Below are 22170 nucleotides of genomic sequence, written 5' to 3'. Positions count from 1 at the left end.
CTTTTCCCACCCACCACATTCCTCCTGTCCCGGACCTGTCTGCCGCGTGATCCAGGCCTGGTTCTGGCTGCGATCAACAGATCCTAGCGAAGGGTTTTGTGTTTTTAGGCCTCATTTTTTGTCTTTTTTCCTACTCTGTTCCTTGCATTTGCTGGTTTCTAGTGTATACTCTGTAGTCTCGGTCTGTGTTTGATTCCATTCCATGGAGGTAAAAGTATATTGTACATACTGCCGAAGAGTTAGTCTTGCAAGTTAAGGCTTCCCCCTTACTGTAAGAATATAAATAAGGGCTGGAGAGATGGCTTAGCGGTTAAGCGCTTGCCTGTGAAGCCAAAGGACCCTAGTTCAAGGCTCGATTCCCCAGGACCCACGTTAGCCAGATGCACAAGGGGGCGCACGCATCTGGAGTTTGTTTGCAGAGGCTGGAAGCCCTGGCGTGCCCATTCTCTCTCTCTCTCTATCTGTCTTTCTCTCTGTGTCTGTCGCTCTCAAATAAATAAATAAATAATTTTTTAAAAAAAGAATATAAATAAAAACTTATTTTATCAAAAAAAAGAAAGAAAGAAAGAAAGAAAGAAAAAAAGAAAGAAAGAAAGAAAGAAAGAAAGAAAGAAAGAAAGAAAGAAAGAAAGAAAGGCTACCTCTTTCACCAGGACAGGATCCTCTCTCCCTCTATCACAGGCAAAGAATTAGCCCCCTGGATGGCTGGTTTCTGAGCTGCACGAAACACCTCCATACCTACCATGTTCAGTCTTTTCTAGCCAGCACCTGCCACCTTTGTCCTGCCCCTTAGCCCTTATACCACAAGGACAGTTCGGCAAATTAAGCAAGCCCCCTTTCTTAATGGCTTCTTCCTAGTTTGAGTTTACTTCAATGTCTCTTGGCTAGCATCCTTTCTTCTTGAAATGCTCTTTTCTAGCATCTCAGATGACCTCTCCCTTGAGAATGCTAGGGATGTCATTCCTCAGCAACTGAACAGGAATCTTTTTTAAAAAATGTTTCATTTATTTGGGCTGGAGAGATGGCGTAGCGGTTAAGCGCTTGCCTGTGAAGCCTAAGGACCCCGGTTCGAGGCTCGGTTCCCCAGGTCCCAGGTTAGCCAGATGCACAAGGGGGCGCACGCGTCTGGAGTTCGTTTGCAGAGGCTGGAAGCCCTGGCGCGCCCATTCTCTCTCTCTCTCTCCCTCTGTCTTTCTCTCTGTGTCTGTCGCTCTCAAATAAATAAATAAAAATTTAAAAAAAAATTAAAAAAAAATGTTTCATTTATTTTTTTTAATTTTAAAAATATTTTATTATTTAAATTAAAAAATTTGTTTTGGTTTTTCGATTTTTTTGAGGTAGGGTTTCACTCTAGTCCAGGCTAACCTGGAATTCACTATGTAATCTCAGGGTGGGTTTGAACTCATGGTGATCCTCCTACCTCTGCCTCCTGAGTGCTGGGAATAAAGTCATGCATCCACACACCCGGCTTAAATCTTATTTTATTTATTTATTTAAATTGTGCATCTGGCTTTATGTGGGTACTGGGGAATTGAATCTAGGGTCCTTAGGCCTTGTAGGCAAAAATGCCTTAACCACTGAGCCATCTTTCCAGACCCTCAGCAGGAATCTTTTGCCCATCACACTTAGTCTGCATGCCCACAGATGTTTACACAACAAATTCATGGCATACTGTCCCACACTACTTCCATATCCGTTGGTACCTATCGACTGAGATTGTATTGTGTTAACACATGAAGGAACTGTGGGCAGCCTTCATTTCTTAGAACCGCTGTGCCCCAAACTCTGCACAAGGGAGCTACAGCACCCACTTGACCCCAGGTCACAGCTCCACTGTGGCGCCCTGTGTCACTTACCACAGACCCCAACTCCCAAAAGGCTGACTGTTCCATATATGGAAAAAGTTGTTTCCCCTGAGGTAGGAACGGGTTTCTGATTTTATAATAGAAATTAAGCAAAGCAGCATTTCTACTGTAACATCCTTTTCTCATAAAATTAAATTATTCTAGACTTCAACACTTCCCTCCACTGTACTCCAAGTTGCTAGAAGTCTGTGGAAAACCACCCCTGACAGGCAGGCTAAGCCAGCTTCTCCATACACACAAGATTTATTTTGCTGTTTGATGGTTGTTGTATTTTTTAATTGGAGAGATGTTGTTTGCTTTTATTATTTATTTGTTTATTCATTTCAAAGACAAGGTCTCTCTACGTAGATCAGGCTGGCCTCGAACTTGTGATTCTCCTGCCTCAGCTTCTCAAGTGCTGGGATTATGGGCTTGTTCCGCCATATCTAATACGACAGGAGTCTTATTGTTTAGTTTGGTTTTAATTATTTGGCTAATCAAATAAAAATCATCTTCCCTTGTAATTCTACCCTATTGATTCTAGTCTATTTTCTGCACAGTATCTCCATTGTTCATCAAAACAATTTTCAAAAGTTTTAGTTTATTTTTATTTTTGTTGAGAAAGAGAGCATTGGCACACCAGGGCCTTAGTTAGTGCAAACGAACTCCAGACATGTGCACCACCTTGTGCATCTGGTTTATGGGGGTTCTAGGGAGTCAAACCTGGGTCCTTAGGCTTCACAGGCAACCGACTTAACCGCTAAGCCATCTCTCCAGCCCCCAAATTTTTTTTAGGTTGAATTTAAATGATTTGTTTCTGTCTCATGCTATGTCTACTTAGCTCCAAGACTATGGCTCATACTCTGCTTAGTTCTACAAACTTTGAATTCCTGATACCCACACTCCCTGACTGAATGTAATGCAGTATCAGTGATGGTCTAAGCAGTCAGTTTAACACGGATGAGAACTCTGAGTAAGTTACTCCCTCGGTACTTGACAGAACTTCAGACATTTGGATGGAGATCATGCACAATCTTTACCCAGCCCCACTCTGGATGCAGCAGTCCCAATAACCTCAGTGATTAGCTCCTGATGATTCCCAGAACCCACAAATTGAGCTGCCTCCCTTCTGGTGAGTAGTTTATCTTGTCCCCCTTCAAATAAGAGCATCCAATGTGGACTCAGCATCACAGATGTAATCTCATCCCTTTACAAGAGTGATGTTGCTACCACTGTTCTGAACGCAGTGCTCAAATCACGTGAACCAACAGGGCGAGAGCATCCACACTTCAAAGACAGGCTGAATTCTAATATTACTTGTTGATTTCAGTGGTTATTTCTGGGGGTGGAAGTTAGGATAAAGGGACTTTCATGGTTTAAACATTTACGCGGGGCTGGAGAGATGGCTTAACAGTTAAGCACTTGCTTGTAAAGCCTAAGGACCCTGGTTTGAGGCTCGATTCCCCAGGACCCACTTAAGCCAGATGTACAAGGTGGCACATGCATCTGGAGTTTGTAGTGGCTGGAGGCCCTGGTGTGCCCATTTTCTCTCTCTCTCTATTTCTCTCTGTTTGTCGCTCTCAAATAAATAAATAAAAATAAACAAAAAAAATTTTTTTAAATTTTTTTGTTTATTTATTTGAGAGCAACAGACACAGAGAGAAAGATAGAGGGAGAAAGAGAGAATGGGCACGCCAGGGCTTCCAGCCTCTGCAAACAAACTCCAGACGCGTGCGCCCCCTTGTGCATCTGGCTAACGTGGGACCTGGGGAACCGAGCCTCAAATCGGGGTCCTTAGGCTTCACAGGCAAGCGCTTAACCGCTACGCCATCTCTCCAGCCCTTTTTTAAAAATTTTATGTAACTTTAATTCTTTAAACTAAGCATGTACTACTTTTGTCCTTAAAAGTCAAGATAAGAGCTGAGAAGGGATGGAACTCAGTGTGTACGTAGCATGAACAAGGTCCTGGGCTCCACTCCACAGCACCATACACACACACACACACACACACACACACACACACACACACACACAAAAGGCCAATATAGATTATTTAAGATAAGTTAGGGTGCTGGAGAGATGGCTCAGAAGTTAAAGATACCTGCTTTAAAAGCCTGCCAGCCCAAATTCAATTCACTAGTACCTATGTAAAGCCAGAAGCAAAATGTAACGCATGCACCTGGAGTTCATTTACAGCAGCAAGAATAGAGCCTGGCATGGTGACGCCCACCTTTAATCCCAGCACTGGAGAGGCAGAGGTGGGAGGATTAGGATCGCTATGAGTTTCGAGGCGACCCTGAGACCACATAGTGAATTCCAGGTCAGCTGGAGCTGGTGAGACCCTACCTCAAAAACCCAAAATAAATAAATAATAAGTAAAGAAACACTTCTCCCCATCCTACTCCAAATGCCTGGAAGTCCTCAGAAAATCGCTTTTGAGAGATGGCTGAAACAGCCCCTCTTACACCCAAGATTTCTCAGTTACATAATTGGATTAGGCTTTATTTGGTTCGCTGATTGGTTTTCTTTTACTCAACAAGTCCTCACCAAAACTCTCTATAATTCTGTCTTATGAAGCCCATCTAATTTCTATTTAAACTTCTTGTAAACTGTGTGTGATGGGGCACTCTTAAATTCCCAGCCCTTGGGGAGCTGAGGCAGAAAGATCATGAGTTCAAGATCAATGTGGACCACACAATGAGCTCAAGGCCAGCTTGGACTACATAAGCAAAAACCTGTAGGGTGTGTGTGTGTGTGTGTGTGTGTGTGTGTGTGTGCGCGCGCGCGCACGCGTGTGTGTAACTTCTTTTCCCACAAATGTGAGAATGCAGCCACTATAATTTTTATTTCTTCCTTCCTTAAGTTCAGACTAAGACTCAGTAAATTCTTATTTGAGGTCTGCTCTCCCCTAGATGGGAAAATCAGAGGGCAGGCATGTACTGGACAGCCCTGAACCATAGAATCTTCTGCACTGTTTCCTCCCAAATACAGCTGTGTTTCCTGTTCTGAAGAAGCCGACGGGGCTGACAAGGAAAGCCAAACAAGGCCAGAGGAGAGACCTAATTCTGGGCCATCCAGCGGCAGTATTTGGTACACAGAGTGATTCTGCTCTCTGATCCTGTTTCATGTAAGGTCAAAAGCCTAGATCTTGAATCTTTGAGAAAACAAAGGTATGGCGGTTTGAATCAAATGTTCCCCATAAACTCGTGTGTTCTGAGTGTTTGGTTCCCAGCTGATGACAGTTTGGGAGTGGGAGCCTTGCTAGAGGAAGTGTGTTGTTGCACGCGGAGTTAGGGGTGTTAGAGCCAGCTTCCCCTTGCTCACGCTCCTGCTGCTGTCGTCCACCTGCTGCGGCAGAGGTGACAGCCTCTGCTCATGCCATGCTTTCCCCGGGCTCCACGAAGCTCCCCTGTGACTGTAAGCCAGAAATAAGACGTTTCTCCCATCAGCTGCTTGTGATCGAGCACTTTGTCCCAGCAAGGAGAAGGTAACTGCAACAAAACTCTGTTTGTAAAAAATAAAGCCAAATAAACTAAACATGACTGGTAGTGATTTTTATGAATTGAAGAATCCATGTGTTTCACCACCAGCACCTGAGGACATGGTGAGACATGGTGTCTGAGCTGGACTGACCTGGCCAAGGCAACACCTTCAGGTAGTTAGACCCAGGGAGATCTCACATCCCGAAGCTGCTCTGGGCCCCAGGGCCCATCCAATGGTCCCATGCAGGCAGGTAATTGGGTTTCTCCATCCCTAAGTGAAGGAAGCTGGCCTCCTCCACCTGCCTCCTAAGTAGATATGAGTAAAAGTTTTTCTGGAACCACAAAGTAAGACGTTTAAAAAAAAAATGCTTTATAAGATGACATTACCTAAACACAAGAGGAGTGAAGTGACTTTTCCGGGGTCAGAGAGACCCTGAGAACTCTTGGTGAAGGGAGAACATGAAAAGACGGCTCTCCCCGTGGCAGGGGACCTGAAGGCTAGGCTGGAGTCCATGCCTTCTGTCTAGCACGGCTTCTTCCCTGAACCTCTCATTTCCAGCCTGGGCAAGTTAGAGCCAATTACTCAAGTCCATGATCCAATTTTCGGCTTTAAGATCTAACAACGTATGGTCAGTAACCTGTCCTGGCCCAACTACCCATGCCTTTATTCCTGGCTGACATAACATGACATCATCCCAGAGTGGAAGTCCTAGCAAGTTGAAGGGATTCTCAACTCTGGCTGCTCATTCAGATTACCGGGGAGCTCTATAAAAAATGGCTAGTCCCTGGGATAATTGAATTCAATCTGGGGGTGTCTGTACTTTTCAAGTCTCCCAGATGAGTTTAACACACAGCTAGAGATGACAACTGTTGGATTGCTTAACAGTGACCAGAGACTGAAGGGCAACAGGAATCCTCGGTTCCTTTCAGTGGAAATGAATCCACACCCCAGATAGATTAGTGTGGGCAGCCTTTATTGGATGCATACCATATGCCCAGACATGCATCTGAAAATCCACATGGAGGAACTCACACAGTTCCTGCAGAAACTACATTTCTGTATCTTACAAATGAGAAAAACAAGGCAGAGAGAGTGACAGTCTCTCGCTACTGTATGTTGCAGCTCAAATGTGGAGCCAGGAAACGCATCCTTACCGTACAATGTTCTTCGACACCACCCCGCAATATGGTTCACAATATCTTCGACATGGTGATGAATTAAAAGATCAGAAAAAAATGCTACAGAAAGTAGAACGGTTTCTAATCCAAGTGCCTTCAGGGACCACTACGCAGCAGACCTGGGGGAAGTGGGCAGGTGTATATGCATATGTGAACGCAGTAGCCGGGTAGCAGGAACTGTGGCAGACTGGCAAGCACATGCCCAGGGACGGGAGACAGCCGCCACCAACTATAGCAGATTGCAGCCATGTGGGGAGGTGGACCCAGTGCTGCTGGCTTTTCCAAGTGTTCAAAAGAAACTGGAAATATAGATTTCTTTTTTTTTTACAATTTTTTTGTGTGCTTGTGTGAAATGTCCAATTTCCAAAATGTTGTCTTGAGTTTTTAAACATACTGTCAGAACAAAACACATCAGTTTATGACCTCTGATATAATATAACACACACACACACACACACACACACACCCCTCCAACCTTCATTGAACACACACTAGAAATGCTTTCTTGGACTGGTTCCCTGTGATTAGAAATAACAGACTCTTGTCTCTCCTTTGTGCCCTCTTTGAACTATGACCTATGCAACATATGGAAAACCCAATGTCAATTTCCTCTCGGTCATTTTAATCAGTGGCCTGCCTGTTGAATAAATAACTAAACAAGCCTTTATTGCACACCTATCTTCTCATTTCAGCCTCACTATCAGTCACTGTCGGAGGACTTACGACCTTACTTTAGCATGAACCTCATCATCACTCATATAGTTATTACGCAAGCTAGATATAATTACGGCCAAATCATATACAAAGAGGAACTCATTCCTCTTGCAAGAGTCTATTAGACCTGGCCTATGGAACAAGTGTTAGTCAAGCCCTATAATAATAATAGCCTCATAAGTGGATTTTACCATATTTTATTGTTCTTGCTCACCCACTAATGAGATCTATGGAAAAGAAAATATTAATGAAAAAACCCAGCAACACCCATCAAGTGCTATATGAAATGCTACTCTAATCACAAGCTAAGCAAACAGACTTCATATACCTAATAATATGTTATAGGCAGGATTCTGCGTATATGTACAACATTTATATGCATTTATATTTATATGTAGTCAAGCAGTTCTTGTAATGCTATGATACAGGAACGATTATCACTATTTAAAGATGAGGTGACTGGATAACAGAGACGTCACATCATTTGCCCAAGGTCACACGGCTAGCCAGAGGCAGAGCTGGGATCTGACCAGCTCAGCACAGGAGTTTGTGCACTTGACCATGACCCCACGAACTTCAAAAGCACATGAGCTCTTTGTTTTTGCTTTCCTTATACTGTATACAGCAAAGTGGAAAGAGGATCTTTTCTCCCTCTCATTACAAAACAATGGGAGCTTTTTAAAATACACCACCAGACTATATAACTTGAGAAAAATCTATCACCCTCCACAAGTACAGCAGCTCATTTCAAAGGCAATGGGAAAGTCGAGTGCTATGGATCAATCGTGGAAAAGATCATTTTCGCCTGGCCTTCCTCAGTCCCCTTTGAAGGCCAACTTCTTCAGAACACTCAAAACAATTCACCCTGAGATCCACATCTCTCCTGTGCCCTTCACTTTAGTCCTTCACACCTTGCTTCTAATGGGGTCTAACCACTTTTCTGACCCATGTAGAAATTAGCAGAGAAAGAGAGAGTTTATTTTAGGGTTTGCTTTTCCAGACACTGAGAAGGTCTATGCATGTATTCCTCACTGATCCATAAAACTTGACAGAGTTGAGATTTCCTTCTCCTGCATTGAGGCTCGAACTCAGAGCCTTCCGCACACTAGGAATGTGCTCTCTCTACCTCTAAGCCATATCTCCAGGCCCTGGATTTTCTAAAAAAGTAGAATCAAAAAGTACCTGGCCATTTAAGAATAATAGAGACAGAACTTTGGTGGTAGAAAGCTACTTTTATTTAAAAAAAAAAAAATCTAAAGGTCTGGGCAGTTGGAAACAATATAGCCTCTTAGGCACACTGAAACTCCTAGCCGAACGACTAAAGGTCACATTCTGACCTAAGACTGTGGGTGTGTATCAGTGCATTTCATAAAATTAGTCACAGTACAGCATTTGAGTGTGTGTGTGAGAGTTTTTTTAGAAAATAAACAGCAATATGCAACCACGAGGCCCAAGATGAGTAATGAACCAAAGTCTGAAGTTAATTTATGAAACTACCTTGTGTCGCCGTCAATTCTACTCAAGGTGTGCCCCTAGGGAGTGATAAAAGCCATCTGACAGGTCCCCCACTTCAGCACCTAGTCATACACTATTCTCCAATATCATAAAAAAATATAATTTACAGACAGGAGATAGAAATACAAAACTTGTTCCCAAACAGCAGGGAGGAAGCAGCTAAGAGCTGCAGCCCGTTATGTACCCTCGGCTATTTTGAAGGTCTGTGCTTTGCACATTATTATCTTATAAAATATGACAGAAGACATCTCTGCTACCATGAGCCATAAAATGTTTTGTACACTTAGCCCTAGATGGTATGAGTTACTGAGCTGCACCTATAAGAGGAGGGGACAGAAAATAGCGCATAAAAAGAGGACAGGAGCATCACTCACAATCTGTACCCCAAGATGAGACCCTAAGAGTACATGAACTAGGCCAAAACAGTAAGGAAACCAGATGAACAAAAACTCATACTTCTTAGGGCCAGAGAGATAGTACAGCGGTGAAAGTGCTTGCCTGTGAAGTCTATGGACCCAGGTTTGATTCCCCAGTACCCGTGTAAGCCAGATGCAAAAAAAGGTAGTGCATGTGTCTGGAGTTTGTTTGCAATGGCTGGAGGCCCTGGCATGCCCATTCCCTCTCTCTCTCAAATAAATAAATAAAATATTTTTTTTCAAAAAAAAAAAAAAAAAACAACCCACACTTCTTACCATAACTAGGCCTTTACAGTAAGTGAAATCCCAAAATCTATTCCTTCACCACAAAGCCCACAGCCTTGTAAACCCTCATGCTAGAAATCCTTTAACGTACCCAAAAGTCCCATTTTGTAGGTCATACTCTCATTATCTTGTTCTGCGACCGGTCTGATTAAATTATAGAAAATTACTAATACATCATTCAGAATGGAGGACAAGCGCCAGCCGGCTGTTTGTTTTCTCCTCTCACATTCTAATGCTTCGGCAGATGTTTGAAGAATGGAAAACGGAGGAGGACAAGGCAACTTCGAATGAGAGCTAAAGGACATATAAAGCTGATCATGGGAATAGGATGCCTTTTGGCTTTTGCTGATGGTGTTGAAGAATAACAGAGACACCCAGACAACTACACAGTAGCAAGGTGATCCTCCCTCCTCAGGCCTTGGGCTGTTTTGTGGGTGTTCATGCCCGCACCCACTACCACTACCCAGCTCCTCTGTTGAAACAATCTCCAGTGTGATCACATCAGAGGGGATCCTCTCGGGGGCAGGGGTGTGATTAGGTCATAAGGACAGAACTGTCCCAGGAAACTTAACCATCCCTTCTTTCACCATGTGAGGACACAGCGCTGTAGCAGAAGCGATGGGTGTCAACTCCAAATAACACAGAATCTGTGGTCTCCTTGATCTTGAAATTCCCTGTAAGCAACGTCTATATTGTATAACGTACCTGAACAAAAGTATTTTGTCACAGCCGCCCCAGTGAACTAGAATTCCTGCCCATCTTTGAATCTAAAAGTACCAATGTGCATGCAATGTGAGGGATATGAGATGAAAAGTCTTCTGTTTTCTTTTTGTGAAACTCAATGTACGCGGACACAATCGGAACTCAACTAATATTCCAATTCAACCCAGCACCATGTTTTGTTTTAAATCTGGTTTTATCTTACAAGCACATGTTGATAGTAATTAATAAGACTCCTTCTGTTCTAAACCAACTTTTGACCCTAGGAGAAACCTACTTGGTTATTCCAAAACACTCTCCCTTGAGTTGTGTCCACAACCTGTGTCCATCGGATTTTAAAGCCTGTCACAGCAGAGGTTTTCTGCACCCCCACTGCAAGACTCCAGGCAGAAACCATTCAAAGGCTTAAGTACCAAACGCACAGCAAGCACCAAGCTAGCCAGCCGAAGGCTTTCCAATTTATACTCCTCCAGCACAATTTATTAACACTTTGCACGAGAGACTTTTCAACTCACACTGGCTGTGTCATCTCCAGAGCGCAATGGCAGCACGAAGATAAAATTAAAAATCAATTCTTTTATTAGAATCTATTCTGAAGCATTAGAAGGAATGTGATTTTTGAGCTATCTTCCTTATTTTAACAGGAACCTTCAGTGATACCTTTCTTTCTGTATTAGGAATACACAGATGCTCTTTTTGGAGAGCAGACAGCATCATTCCCAAACATCCCCCTAGACTGCTTCTTGGTACCTTGGGATCATGAGGCCTGGCTGAAAGGGGCTGTGAAATATTCCACGATTTCAGACTGAAATTTTCCCAACATGGCTCCAGCCACGGTTAGTCCTGCCCAGTCACTGTGAAACGGAAGAATACGAGTAAATTGTGGGAAAGAGCTAAGTTCTTTCTCTTTCACCAGACATGAAAAGACTCATAAAAGTACAGAAATGAGGAATCCTGTTGCCTTCCAGTCGTTTCACTTCCCAATTTTACTAGAGAGCCAGAGCGAATCTGTTAAAGTCTCGTCAATGAAAAGCACAGTAACTGGGTCCGGTCTTGACCTGCAACTGAATAAACAGTGAAAATACTGGGATAATAAAACAAATGTTTTATTAACTTTTCCTTCCTGCTCCCCCTAGGGAATAGGTATCGGGCAAATTTCCAATGATGAATATAATAATAGGGTCTAAACTTAACACGTGCTTATTTGGAAATTGATGATGCTAATGGGGAAAATCTTCAAAGTGCTGATCACCCATGGGTAAAAAGGCTTGCAGATGGAATCAATGCAGGAGCTCATCCTAGCCCCCTCCCAGCTTCAGCTTGTGGTACCAAGTGTACCTATGCCCATCAAGTGCTGAACCCCATGCCTGGCAAACAGTCTTGCATCAGATTCTCTCTCTTCCTTTCTTGGGCTGACAAGATATTCTTAAGTTACACTACTCAGGATTCTGCTGGAAGATAAGCACCCAGTATAGCTCAAAGGAACTCTAAGCTGTTCTTTTGAACGTGGCATTGGACTTTATTAATTAAGGAACTTTTGTGAAAGGCATCAACAACAGCGGAGTCATACTTTAAATCCCAAGATGTTAGTTACTGCTGTAAGTTACAAAACAGCCTTTATTTTGAATAATAATTTGTAAACCCATCCCTTAAAGTAGGCTGAACATCCCTTGCTGGGCAGCACCCCCAAGTTACTATAGAATATCCCTAGGATCTGTAGATGGTAGACTTCCCTATTCATCTCTATAGGACATAATGTTGGTTTTTTTTTTTCCTTCTGCATATGTATGAGGCCCGTGTAACAAAAACAAACACATACACACTCTTCAGTGGCCCAGAAGGAAATGACTGTGTAGAATTTTAAATCAGAGACCCAAGGCTTAGGTTAGTAGTGTCAGGTTAAAGGCTCACCCATCTCCAAAGCTAATTCGGTTCTGAACAGTCCCAGGGGTGTCTAGCTGAACAGAAAGAGCTAGGAAACCTTAGCAGGCCAGAGCCCAGCCTGGGGAATTGCTGGGAGTTAGTGCCAGGGACTGAGGCTCACCCCAGACTTGGTATCAGATAATACCAAGTGCTCGTCTGGATTTCCAGGACTAATCCACTCGAGGGTGGCACTTCCAGGTTCCCTGGACTTGCTGCTGGCCAGCGGGAGGCCGGTGGTCTTTGCAGAGACAACTGTGTCTCACTCGCGGTAATTACAAGAGAAATAAACTCGACACATAGTATGTAAGTCGCGGTGGTTTATGCTTCAGAAACCTCCAGTCATATTGTTGGGAGATGCATCCCCAACTTCAGACAGCACAAACTTCTCTTCATAAAGTTTGCTGTTCTTTAAATGTGTTTACAGGTTGTACCAATTATATCAAAATATCAGCAGTGGCCTTAATCGCTGTTTAACAGCAGTTCAACCTCAGTTCACTCCCCTGAAGGCCCCCTTTCCTCATCCACATGACACACTTTTTAAAAAAAAAATTTTTTTTTTACAGTAAACTGCCCCTATATAACTTCTTAAAACTCTGGGATGACCTCTATCACACAGCTTTGATCCCCAGACAACTTTATCTTAACATTCATACCTCACAGTTCTCCAAGGGAGGAAACACTCTTTCCTTACATATAAACAGTCGGACATTTAAACTAGCCCTAAATCTAAAAATTGTATTTCTGTATTAAACAGAAATTAGAATAATTTTTACCCAAGTCAGTATTTATCGCATCTAGATACCACTTACTAGTTTCTGTGATCCTCGCTCGGCACTTAGCAAGCCCTGGGTTACTGTGACTGAATTGCAAAATACACCATTTGCCCAGAAATTGCTCTTAGCCCAAATGCAAATTGCTTATAAAACATGAGTAAACCCCGCTTAGAACAGGCAGCACACATCCACAAAAATCCATTCAACGCAAAGAGAAGTGGAAAAGCTTCGCAAATTAAGGCTTGCCTTTAAAAGACGGCAGGAACCCTTTACGCTTCCAAAGGTAAATTGCTTCTTCCTTTGGTATAAAAGTGGCTTAATGTGAATGCAAGAGGGAGGCGATTTTTTTTTTTAAGTGAGTAGATAACAGTATTCAATTAGAGAACAGGGGTGGGGGGGGGAGGGGGAGGGAGGGGGAGTGCCCACTCTCAAAATATAACTTGGGGAACAGGCACCACCAACCCGAAGAGGCCCACCAGGCACACGAGCTAAAATGGAGCCTGAATTTCCTCTTAGACAGAGAGGTTGGTCGCACGAGGTCAGGGTCAAGGTCACCGGCAGGGCAGGCTGCAGCTGCCCGGCTGCGCTGCAGCGGCACCACGGGGAGGGGTGGCTCCTGCTCCTTCGCCGCCCCAACCTCTAGATAAATCCCTTCTCCTCTACCACCCTCCCTCTAACCCCGCCAGCAATGTTTTTTTTTTAAAAATTTTTTATTTATTTATTTTGAAAAGAAGGAGGTGGAGGGAGAAGAAAGGAAAACGAACAAATAACCTCACCGCCCTTTTTCTTTTCTTTTCTTTTCTTTTTTTTTTTTTTGCGCACACAAGCTCATCAGCTCGCAAAGTTGCCATCTAAGGGCAAGTTCGCGGAGAACACTGAAGCCCATTTTGTCCGAGCAGGGCAAGTCTCCCGCGCTGGCCCACCGCCCCGGGGATGCCAGCCTTCCTGAACTCCCCGCCTTCCCCCACCGCCAAACACACACACCCATCCCATGCCACCGGGCAGAGCTGGGCACCGCGGCCGGCCCGGCCATGTGCACACACACACACACACACACACACACACACACTTCCAACCAAAGCGCGGCGAGTTGTGCTGCGAATCGCAGCGCCGGAGCCTCCCAACTTCGCCGCCTCCTCCTCCTCCTCCTCCTCCTGGCACAAAATTTCCTTACACACGCAGCCGCCTGCGAGTGATTTTTTATGTTGCATATATATTACATATGTGATATTATCCTCGGAACCTCTAGCGGGCAGGCGAAGAAAGGACTTCACCCGGGCATGATTTTTTTTTAAGGAATGGGGGAAAAAAAAAAAAAAAAAGCACAATCCCCCACCCCACCCCCCAACACACATCCCAAACCCTGTGCGTCTACCGGGAAGGGGAAAAGGGGGGGGGGGAAAAAAAAAGGAATGTTTGCGGAGCGGACTTGCTGGCTAGTGCCCTTGCTCCGCCACTTCGGGTGACCCGGAGCGGCTGGGGAAGTAGGAGGAGGAGGAGGAGGAGGAGGAAGAGGGGGTGGGACGCGCCGAGGTCACCGCAGCCCACGTCCCTGCACCTCCACCTCCACTTCAGGGGTGGACGGGGGTGGGGGTGCGGAGGGGAGGGCCCCGCCGAGATGGGGCCGCGGGGAGCGGGGTAGGGGGGCGGCGAGAGACCATCGATCGCGCTGCTGTCTGTCTGCAGCGGAAACGCACACGAACCGGGGCCGAGACACCATAACCTTAACCCTTCCCCCACCCTCCGTGAACTTCAGGTGACCGACCACGTCGGCGGCCTGACACCGGGGGCGGGCGGGCGCGCGCACTCCGGCTCCGCTCCCGCCCGCACACCACCACCAACACCCCCCCTCCAGACCCGTTTGGGTTTTTTTTTTTTTTTCCCTTCTTTTTTTTCTTTCTTTCTTTCTTTTTTCTTTTGCAAGATCGGGCTCCGAGCAGCGCCAACCCTCCAGGAGACGGGTTGGAGCAAGCAAGCCGCGCGGGGCGAGGTGGAGGGGAGAGAGGGAGGGAAGAGAAATTGACCCTCCGTGTCCCCCCCCCAAACACACACACTTCACCCCGACCCCTCCCTGCCTCCCTCGGGCGCCTCCAGCGTCCCCTCCTCCCCGTCACCCCGCCCCACGCCTTCGCCCCTGCTCCCCCCCCCCTCCCCTGCATTCAAGGAGCCCGGGCGGCCCCGGGGGGATATTTTTAGTTGCTTCTTTTTTTCCCTCATTCACTTTTAGCTTAACAGCATCTCGGAAACACTCCGAGCGAACGGAGAGAGCTTGTGGTGGTGGAGTTGGGTGTGTTGGGGGGGGGCGGTCGGAGGTGGGGAGACCAGGCGGGTGGTGGTGGTGGTGGTGGTGGTGGGGAGGGGTGGTGGCGGGAGATGCGAGGGGAGCTGGAGAGGGAGTGGGGGGAAAAGTTAAGAGTCTTGCAAAGCCAAGCCGGAGGGCGGGTGGAGAGGGACCCGGGGCGCGGGTGGAGGAGGGGCGAGGGACCCGGCGGGTGTGTGTGTGGCTGCCGCGGGCCGGGGGACGACTGGGATGCACTTTAGTCCTGGACTCTGCTCAGGCTCGCCTGGGAGAGTGTGTAGTGTGTGTGTGTGTGTGTGTGTGTGTGTCTCGGGGAGGAAGAAGAAGGGGGGAGGGTCTGGGAGCCCCAGTCTCGCCCGGGCTCCCGTCTGCTCCCACTGACCCCGCATTTGATTGCGGCCAGGAGCCCTGCTCCGCCCTCCCCTCGGCTCTGCAGGGACCTCGCGCGCCGCGAGCCGCCCTGCCTCCTGCCTCCGCCTCGGCGCAGCTCCCGCACCCCACATCCGCCCGCGGCTGCCCGGCCTGCCCCTCTCTCTCTCTCTCTCTCTTTCTCTCTCTCTCTCTGTCTCTCTCCTCTCTCTCTCTCGCCCCATCTCCGGCCCGGATCGGCGCGCCCCCCTCGGCCCGGCGCCGTGGGCAGCAGCAGCAGCCGCCCGGCGGCGCGCGCGTGTATGTGTGTGTGTGTGTGTGTGTGTGTGTGTGTGCCAGTGTGTTTGTGTGCGGTGCCCCCCACACCCCGAGAGCCGCTCCCGCCTCGCCGCCCCCGACTCCCTCCGGCTCCGCCGCCGTCGCCTCCACCTCCACCTCCGCCTCCTCCTCCTCCTCCTCCTCCTCCTCCTCCTCCTAGCCAGCCCCGGGCCGACCAACCCCGGCGCAACCTTTAGCCGGAGACGGACCTCTCTCCGGATCCCCGGAGCCCCCGACATCACCACCACCACCACCCCTCCCTCCAAACGCCATGTCACGGCCCCGGCCCTCCGCGCGCCCCGACCCCGTACCCTCGGGCACCGGGGATCCACAAGGAATTTTTTTTTTTTCCTAAGATTCCAACCTCTCTCCACCACCCCCCCCACACACACCCAAACACACACACACACACACACACCCGCGACAAAAAAAAAAAAAAAATAGCCGGCATCCACACTACTCCCCTCCTCCCTTGTAGCGCCCCCTCCCCCTGCAACCCGGAGTGAGGAGGGGGAGGGAAAGGGGGGAAGCCCGATCTCAAAGAAAAAGAGAGAGAGAGAGAGAGAAAGGGGGTGCCGAGAGAAAGAAAGAAAAGAAAAAGAGAGAGAGAGAATAGAAAGGGCACGGGGCTGATCATCACCAACATGGCTGCCTCGGCATAGACCTAAGCGAGGAGTAACCCGGGCTGTGTCTTTGTCAGTTTCACCTCTGTAACCCTAAACTAATGCAGAAAACAACGGCGGAGGCTGCGGAGGGGAAAGAGGAGAGGGAGGGCGAGAAAATGGCACGAGAGGAGGTGGAGAAGGGGATGACTTACGTGAGGGAAGGCGCTTGGGCTGCTCCTGCTTCCTCCTGGGCATTTTCCTCTTTTTCTCACATTCTCCTCCTTGGTTAATGTGAGATCAAATAAACCCCCGTGGGGGCAGAGAGGCAGACACTGGCAGGAGCCCGGGAGGTAGTTGAGGAGGGGGGGGGGGCGAGCAGAGAGGGGGGGGAACCCCTTCTCTCCGGTGTGTGCAATGGGTTGAAGCTTGTTTCCTGGAGCCAGAACAGGGGGGTTTTCTTCTTTTCTTTCCTTTCTTCCACCCCCCCCCTTTTTTAAAAAAAAAAAATTTTTTTTTTTTTTTGGTCGTGCACCTGGCTTGTCCCCCGAGCGTAATATTCTTCAATGGAAACGGATCTAATAGGTGTGAGTGTGAGTGTGTGTGTGTGTGTGTCCTGTGCTCTCGCGCGCGTGTGTGTGTGTGTTGGGAGGTATAAATAAATGAGAGCCGGTGCGGCGGTGTCTATGGCCGCGCTGTGTGTCTGCGAGCCCCTAACACTAATGTCGGGATCAAAGGGCAGTGGCGGGCGGCGGCCGCACAGCTCGCTCTCTCGCTCGCTCGCTCTCCTCTCGCGCTCTCTCTCTCTCTCTCTCTGTCTCTCCCTGTCACACACACACACACTCACTCACACACACACACACAGAGGCACAGACCGAGGGGAAGCGCGAGAGCTGCACACACACACACACACACACACACACGCACAGCAAAGAGGAAGGTGCCCCAAGGCTCGCAGGGCGGACTCAGCCTCGCGTTGGCCACCACCGCTCTCGTCTGGAAAGAATGGGGGGGGCGCGCGTGCTGGGGGGTGGGGGGGGTGGGATGGAGTTCTTCGAATTGATCCCCGCTTAAGTCGCCCAATGTAAAGAGGGTGGAGGGAGGGCGGGGGGGGGGGTTGGAACGTGGAGAGGGAAAAAAATAAAAAGTTTTGCCCACTCTTGAAACAACGATTCCTTCCATTATTTTACAGATTCAAAAAAAAAAAAAAAAAAAAAGGAAATAGGTTGTTCTCCCCTTCGCTTTCTTTTGTTTATTAAACTACACTGGGATCTGTTATAAAATTCTTCAGGCTTTTTGTCACCGAATGACTCTCTCTCTCTCACCCCCATCAACTTAAGGCTGGAGGTTACAGACGCCTACACACTCCTCCCCTCTAAAGAAAAAAAAAAAAATCCCAATGGAAATAAATCTTTTAAAAAAAAAATTAAAAGATAACATATGGTGAAATCACTAGGTGGGTGGAATGCAATGCCCAGTCTTGGAGGGTCCGGTGGCGTTAAGACTTGAAAAATGCTGCCTAAATGAAAATTATAGGTCCTTGAGAAAGTGGGGAAAATAAGATTAGGTCACCCCTGATGGTCGACTCAACTGCTACATGATACTCCGACTGTGCATACAGCAATCGACTTTGAAATTTACTTTTTCCCCCTCTTAGAATGCAGGTAAATGAAATTTACCCTGCAGTAATTCTAGTGTGCAGTTTGAGCTCACTATACCCGTTTTCATTAACTGATAGACTTTCATCACTTTACAAATCGCACATCTTACTTCAAAGAGACACAGAGAAGAGAAAAAAAATACAGAAAAGGACGGGTCTCAGCACAAAAGGTACTTGGTAAAAGAGAGCTGCTCTCTTTGTGAAGGCAAGTCATTTGGATAGAAGTTCACTCAGAGCTTGCTAATGATTTAAACTCCAAAATCTGCTACTATAATTGAAGCTTTTTTTAAAAAAATGGTCTGAAGAAGGGTTGTTTCATAAAACTCTTTGTAAGAGGAAACTTTGAACTTAGTGGAATACATTATATGTCATGAGTCAGATGTAGCTAAAAAATAAAAAGGTGCATTATTTAACTACATCTTCCCTTTTGAGCTTTTTAAAAGTCTGACTCATCATCTTATGTTAAATATTTTCCTACTAATTTTTAAATAGACTTGTTCATCGCAGAAGGTGGAGGCACAGGGAAGATATAGAGTATCAAAATAACATGGTGTAAGTTGACATGAATAACGCATGCATCTCAGAGGTTGTGACTTACAAGTCTCCAGTGGTAGTGAAGAGAGCCACAAGGGTTAAGTTCAGATATCCCGCCACTTTAAAAATAATCATAATGGGGCTGGAGATAGGGCTTAGTGGTTAAAGCGCTTGCCTGTGAAGCCTAGGGACCGGTGTTCAACTCTCCAGGTCCCACGTAAGCCAGACGCACAAGGTTACAAAGCCTGCAAGGTTGCACATGCGCCCAGGTGGCACAGGCATTTGGAGTTCAATTACAGTGGCTCGGGGCCCTGCATGCCAATTTTCTCTCTCTCTCTCTCTCTCTCTCTCTCTCTCTCTCTCTCTCTCTCTCTCTCTCTCACTGTCAGTGCCTTGCATAAGGAGAGGCCACTGGGCTTGCCTCAAAAAGTAATCAAAATCATAATGCTTTATCCACCACTATTAAGGAAGCATTTAGAGTCCTGTGTCTCCCAAAAGATGGCTTTCAAAGATCATGGAATCTCAAGATTGAACCCTTCCCTGCCAATATCCCTGTGTTCAGTAAAGGTTGAAACACCTGCTTGAATTCAATCTACAATAGTCAAGTTAACATGGAGCACCAACCATTTCTCAAGATGCTGGCTTAAAAATAAATAAATAAATAGAAGCTGGTAGTTAAGTGTCTCTGCATTATAATTTGAAATAGACTATCTTTCATTTCAGATCAAATTCAGCTTGTTGTGACTTGGGCTAGGCAGTAGGCTCAAGATTCATCCATGAATGAGAAATCAGAGCTCTCTGCCCTGAGTCCGTAGATTATTTACACCTAGCATGGGGTGAACGGATGCATTAGGGTACCTGACCACTGTCCCCTCAGAACCTTCGACTAGGTTGTTAATTACACTGCACAGCACCACCTTTTCCTGAATCGCAATGACGTCACAATGTTTGGTACACTATAATTGAAAACACACTTTAGGCCTTTGCTCAAAGCAGCGTCCATTTCCTTCGACCTTTTAAAGGCACCAGGCAAGAGCTGTCAACTTTTAATTATATAGGTGTTTTGTCAACAGCCAAAAGCAGTTGTGAATTGAATGTATTCATAGCTCCACCTCTTTCCTCCCCCCAAAATTATTTGAAGTAGCGTATGACAATAGGAAATGGAATTGAACACAGACCACGTTCTGTTGAAATCTCAGGTTGCTATCTCAGCGCCACACAACACTCTTCAAGGTCACTTATATCACACCCTTCGTGCTGTACGCTCAAGGAGCGTGGAGTAATGTACTGTTAGACTAACTTAAGCTCTTAAGAAGATAAATACTGGAGATTACTACAATGGATTTCAAAACTGAAATTGAAAAAAAAATTATTCACTTATTTGCAAGCAGAGAGAGAGAGAAGAAAGACAGAGAAAGAATGAGTGAACCAGGGCCTCCAGCCACTGCAAATGAACTCCAGATGCATGTTCCTCTGTGAGCATCTGGTTTTATGTAGGTCCTGAGGAATCGAACCTAAGTTAGTAAATTTTACAGCCAAATCCCTTAACCACTGAGCCATCCCCCCCCCAGCCCACAAAACCAAAATTTACTAAACGAGTTTGGGCACACCTATTTAGCTGGGATCAGTATGGACCATAGAATCAGTTTGAAATCTTGGATCTGACTGACCAGGTGTTCTAAGACCATAGTTTTTCTTAATAATCATACTGCTTCATTTCAATAGATTGGTCTTTTTTTAAGTTCCTGTCCAAATTGTGCATTCTAACTCCTGGCTCACAGAAATAAACTCATTTAAGAGCAAATATTGCAAAAGGTGTATAGACAGAGGAAGCACATTCCCTTAGAATAGTGCATGGCCTGCAAAGGGTCTATCTATAGGTCAAAACTATATTCATAATAATATTAAGATCTGCTCTTCTCTCCGGGTTGACATTTGGATTAATGATGCTAGGGCAGTGGTGGGTAAAATGCTGGTCACCTTAGCTCCAGTCAAGACAGGGGCTCCATATTTGTGATTAGTCATTTATTCTCTTCATCACCACTTGTACTCAGAGAGGGGGGAAAAGGAAGGCTCTTTTAAGGTTGTCCTTGACAGAGCAGTAAAAATTATTAATTTTATTAAATCTAAATCCTTGAGTGCATGACTTTTTAAGTATTCTCTGTGACAAAGTGATAGGTGCATAAAGCACTTTTGCTTCTTGAAGTACATCAGTTGTCTGGAGTAGGGGGAATATCCCTTTGTGAAGGTGTTTGACATAGTTGTATTTGCTGGACATGGTGGTGCACAACTTTAATCCCAGAACTTGAGGAAGAAGTAGGAAGATCGCTATAGTTCAAAGCCACTCTGAGACGACATAGTGAATTCCACATTTGACTGGGCTAGAGAAAAAAAGAAAAAGAAGAAGAAGAAGGAAAGAAAGAAAGTTGCTTTTTCACAGGACATTATCTTTACTTGAAAGAATGGCTGGCAGACAAACTCAGACTTGACTATTTCTATAAATAAATGAATAATCGACCAAGCAAGCCTTTAATTTCAAGGAATACAATGCAAGGCATTTTTGGCAATGGCAAAATTTGCACTTAGAAGTGAAAATTAAGTTTTTTTACATGGCTCATATTCATTGCCATGAATTTAGCAGTGTCCCAACACTTACATGGCTTGTTTTATGAGCTCCATGGTGACATCAGTAAATGTGAGTTTTTGACATAGGGTCAACATTTCAAAAGATTTGCAAAAGTTTGTTTAGCCAGCATGTTCCAAAAGCTCACTGCGTGGCGTTATTGAGTCATGTTGTCCTGTCATAGAAGACTCACTCACTCAAAGGGCAAAACCAATGGGTATTGGTGCAAAATGGGGAAAATTCATTGGCATGGTTTCAGATTCCACACTGTAAGTGACTTTACTATTGATGCACTTATGTGTATGTGGTGTGCATATATGTAAGGCTGCCCATGTGCATGGAAGCCAGAGGTTCATGTTGAGAGCTACCCTCATATTCCTATTCCATCTTTTTATGCTTGTTTTTTTTTTTTTTTTCTGTTTTGAGGTAGGGTCTCACTCTAGCCCAGGCTGACCTGGAATTCACTATATAGTCTCAGGCTGGTTTTGAACTCACAGCGATCCTTTTACCTCTGCCTCCTGAGTACTGGGATTAAAAGCGTGTGCCACCACGCCCAGCTTCCATCTTTTCTTTCTTTATTATTTTTTGCAACACGGTCTCTCCCTGAAGCTGGTGCTCATGAATTTGACTAGATCACTGGTCAGCAGACCTTAGAGATTCTCCTGCCTTCACCTCCCCAGCACTAGGCTTCTAGGCATGCCATTACACTCCCACACTTGCCTTTAATGTGGATGCTGGTAATCTAAATCCAGGTCCTCATAATTGGGCAACAAACTCTTTACCAACTGAGCCATTTCCCCAGCCTATGTAAGTAACTCTTAGACGATCTGCTACTCCTCAAGTTTTAGCATAGTATTAAAGAAGGATATTCAGAAATAGCAGCAAAGGTTACTAGTAAACCCATCTCTCTTCTC

The 22170-nt window shown here is 45.9% G+C and overlaps 1 protein-coding gene across 7 annotated transcripts in view; it reads right to left on the bottom strand.

Moving 5' to 3' along the window:
• Znf827 (zinc finger protein 827) overlaps positions 1–17332 on the bottom strand; it is a 233663-nt gene extending 216331 nt beyond the window's left edge. For 4 of the 7 annotated variants that reach the window (XM_045130860.1, XM_045130865.1, XM_045130864.1 and 1 more), the window contains exon 1: positions 16655–17330. In XM_045130860.1, coding sequence (XP_044986795.1) covers positions 16655–16697 — 43 coding nt within the window. In that variant the 5' untranslated portion in view covers positions 16698–17330. Of the gene's footprint in view, positions 1–16654 lie in introns of all 7 variants that reach the window. The other 3 variants (XM_045130862.1, XM_045130861.1, XM_045130866.1) reach the window with 2 other exon arrangements.
• Positions 17333–22170: the final 4838 nt, after the last annotated feature.

This window comes from Jaculus jaculus, chromosome 12 (assembly GCF_020740685.1).
Source record: "Jaculus jaculus isolate mJacJac1 chromosome 12, mJacJac1.mat.Y.cur, whole genome shotgun sequence".
In the NCBI taxonomy this organism is placed as follows: domain Eukaryota; kingdom Metazoa; phylum Chordata; class Mammalia; order Rodentia; family Dipodidae; genus Jaculus; species Jaculus jaculus.
The sequence above is the reverse complement of the archived record's forward strand: the minus strand, read 5'-3'. Positions and strand labels throughout refer to the sequence as shown.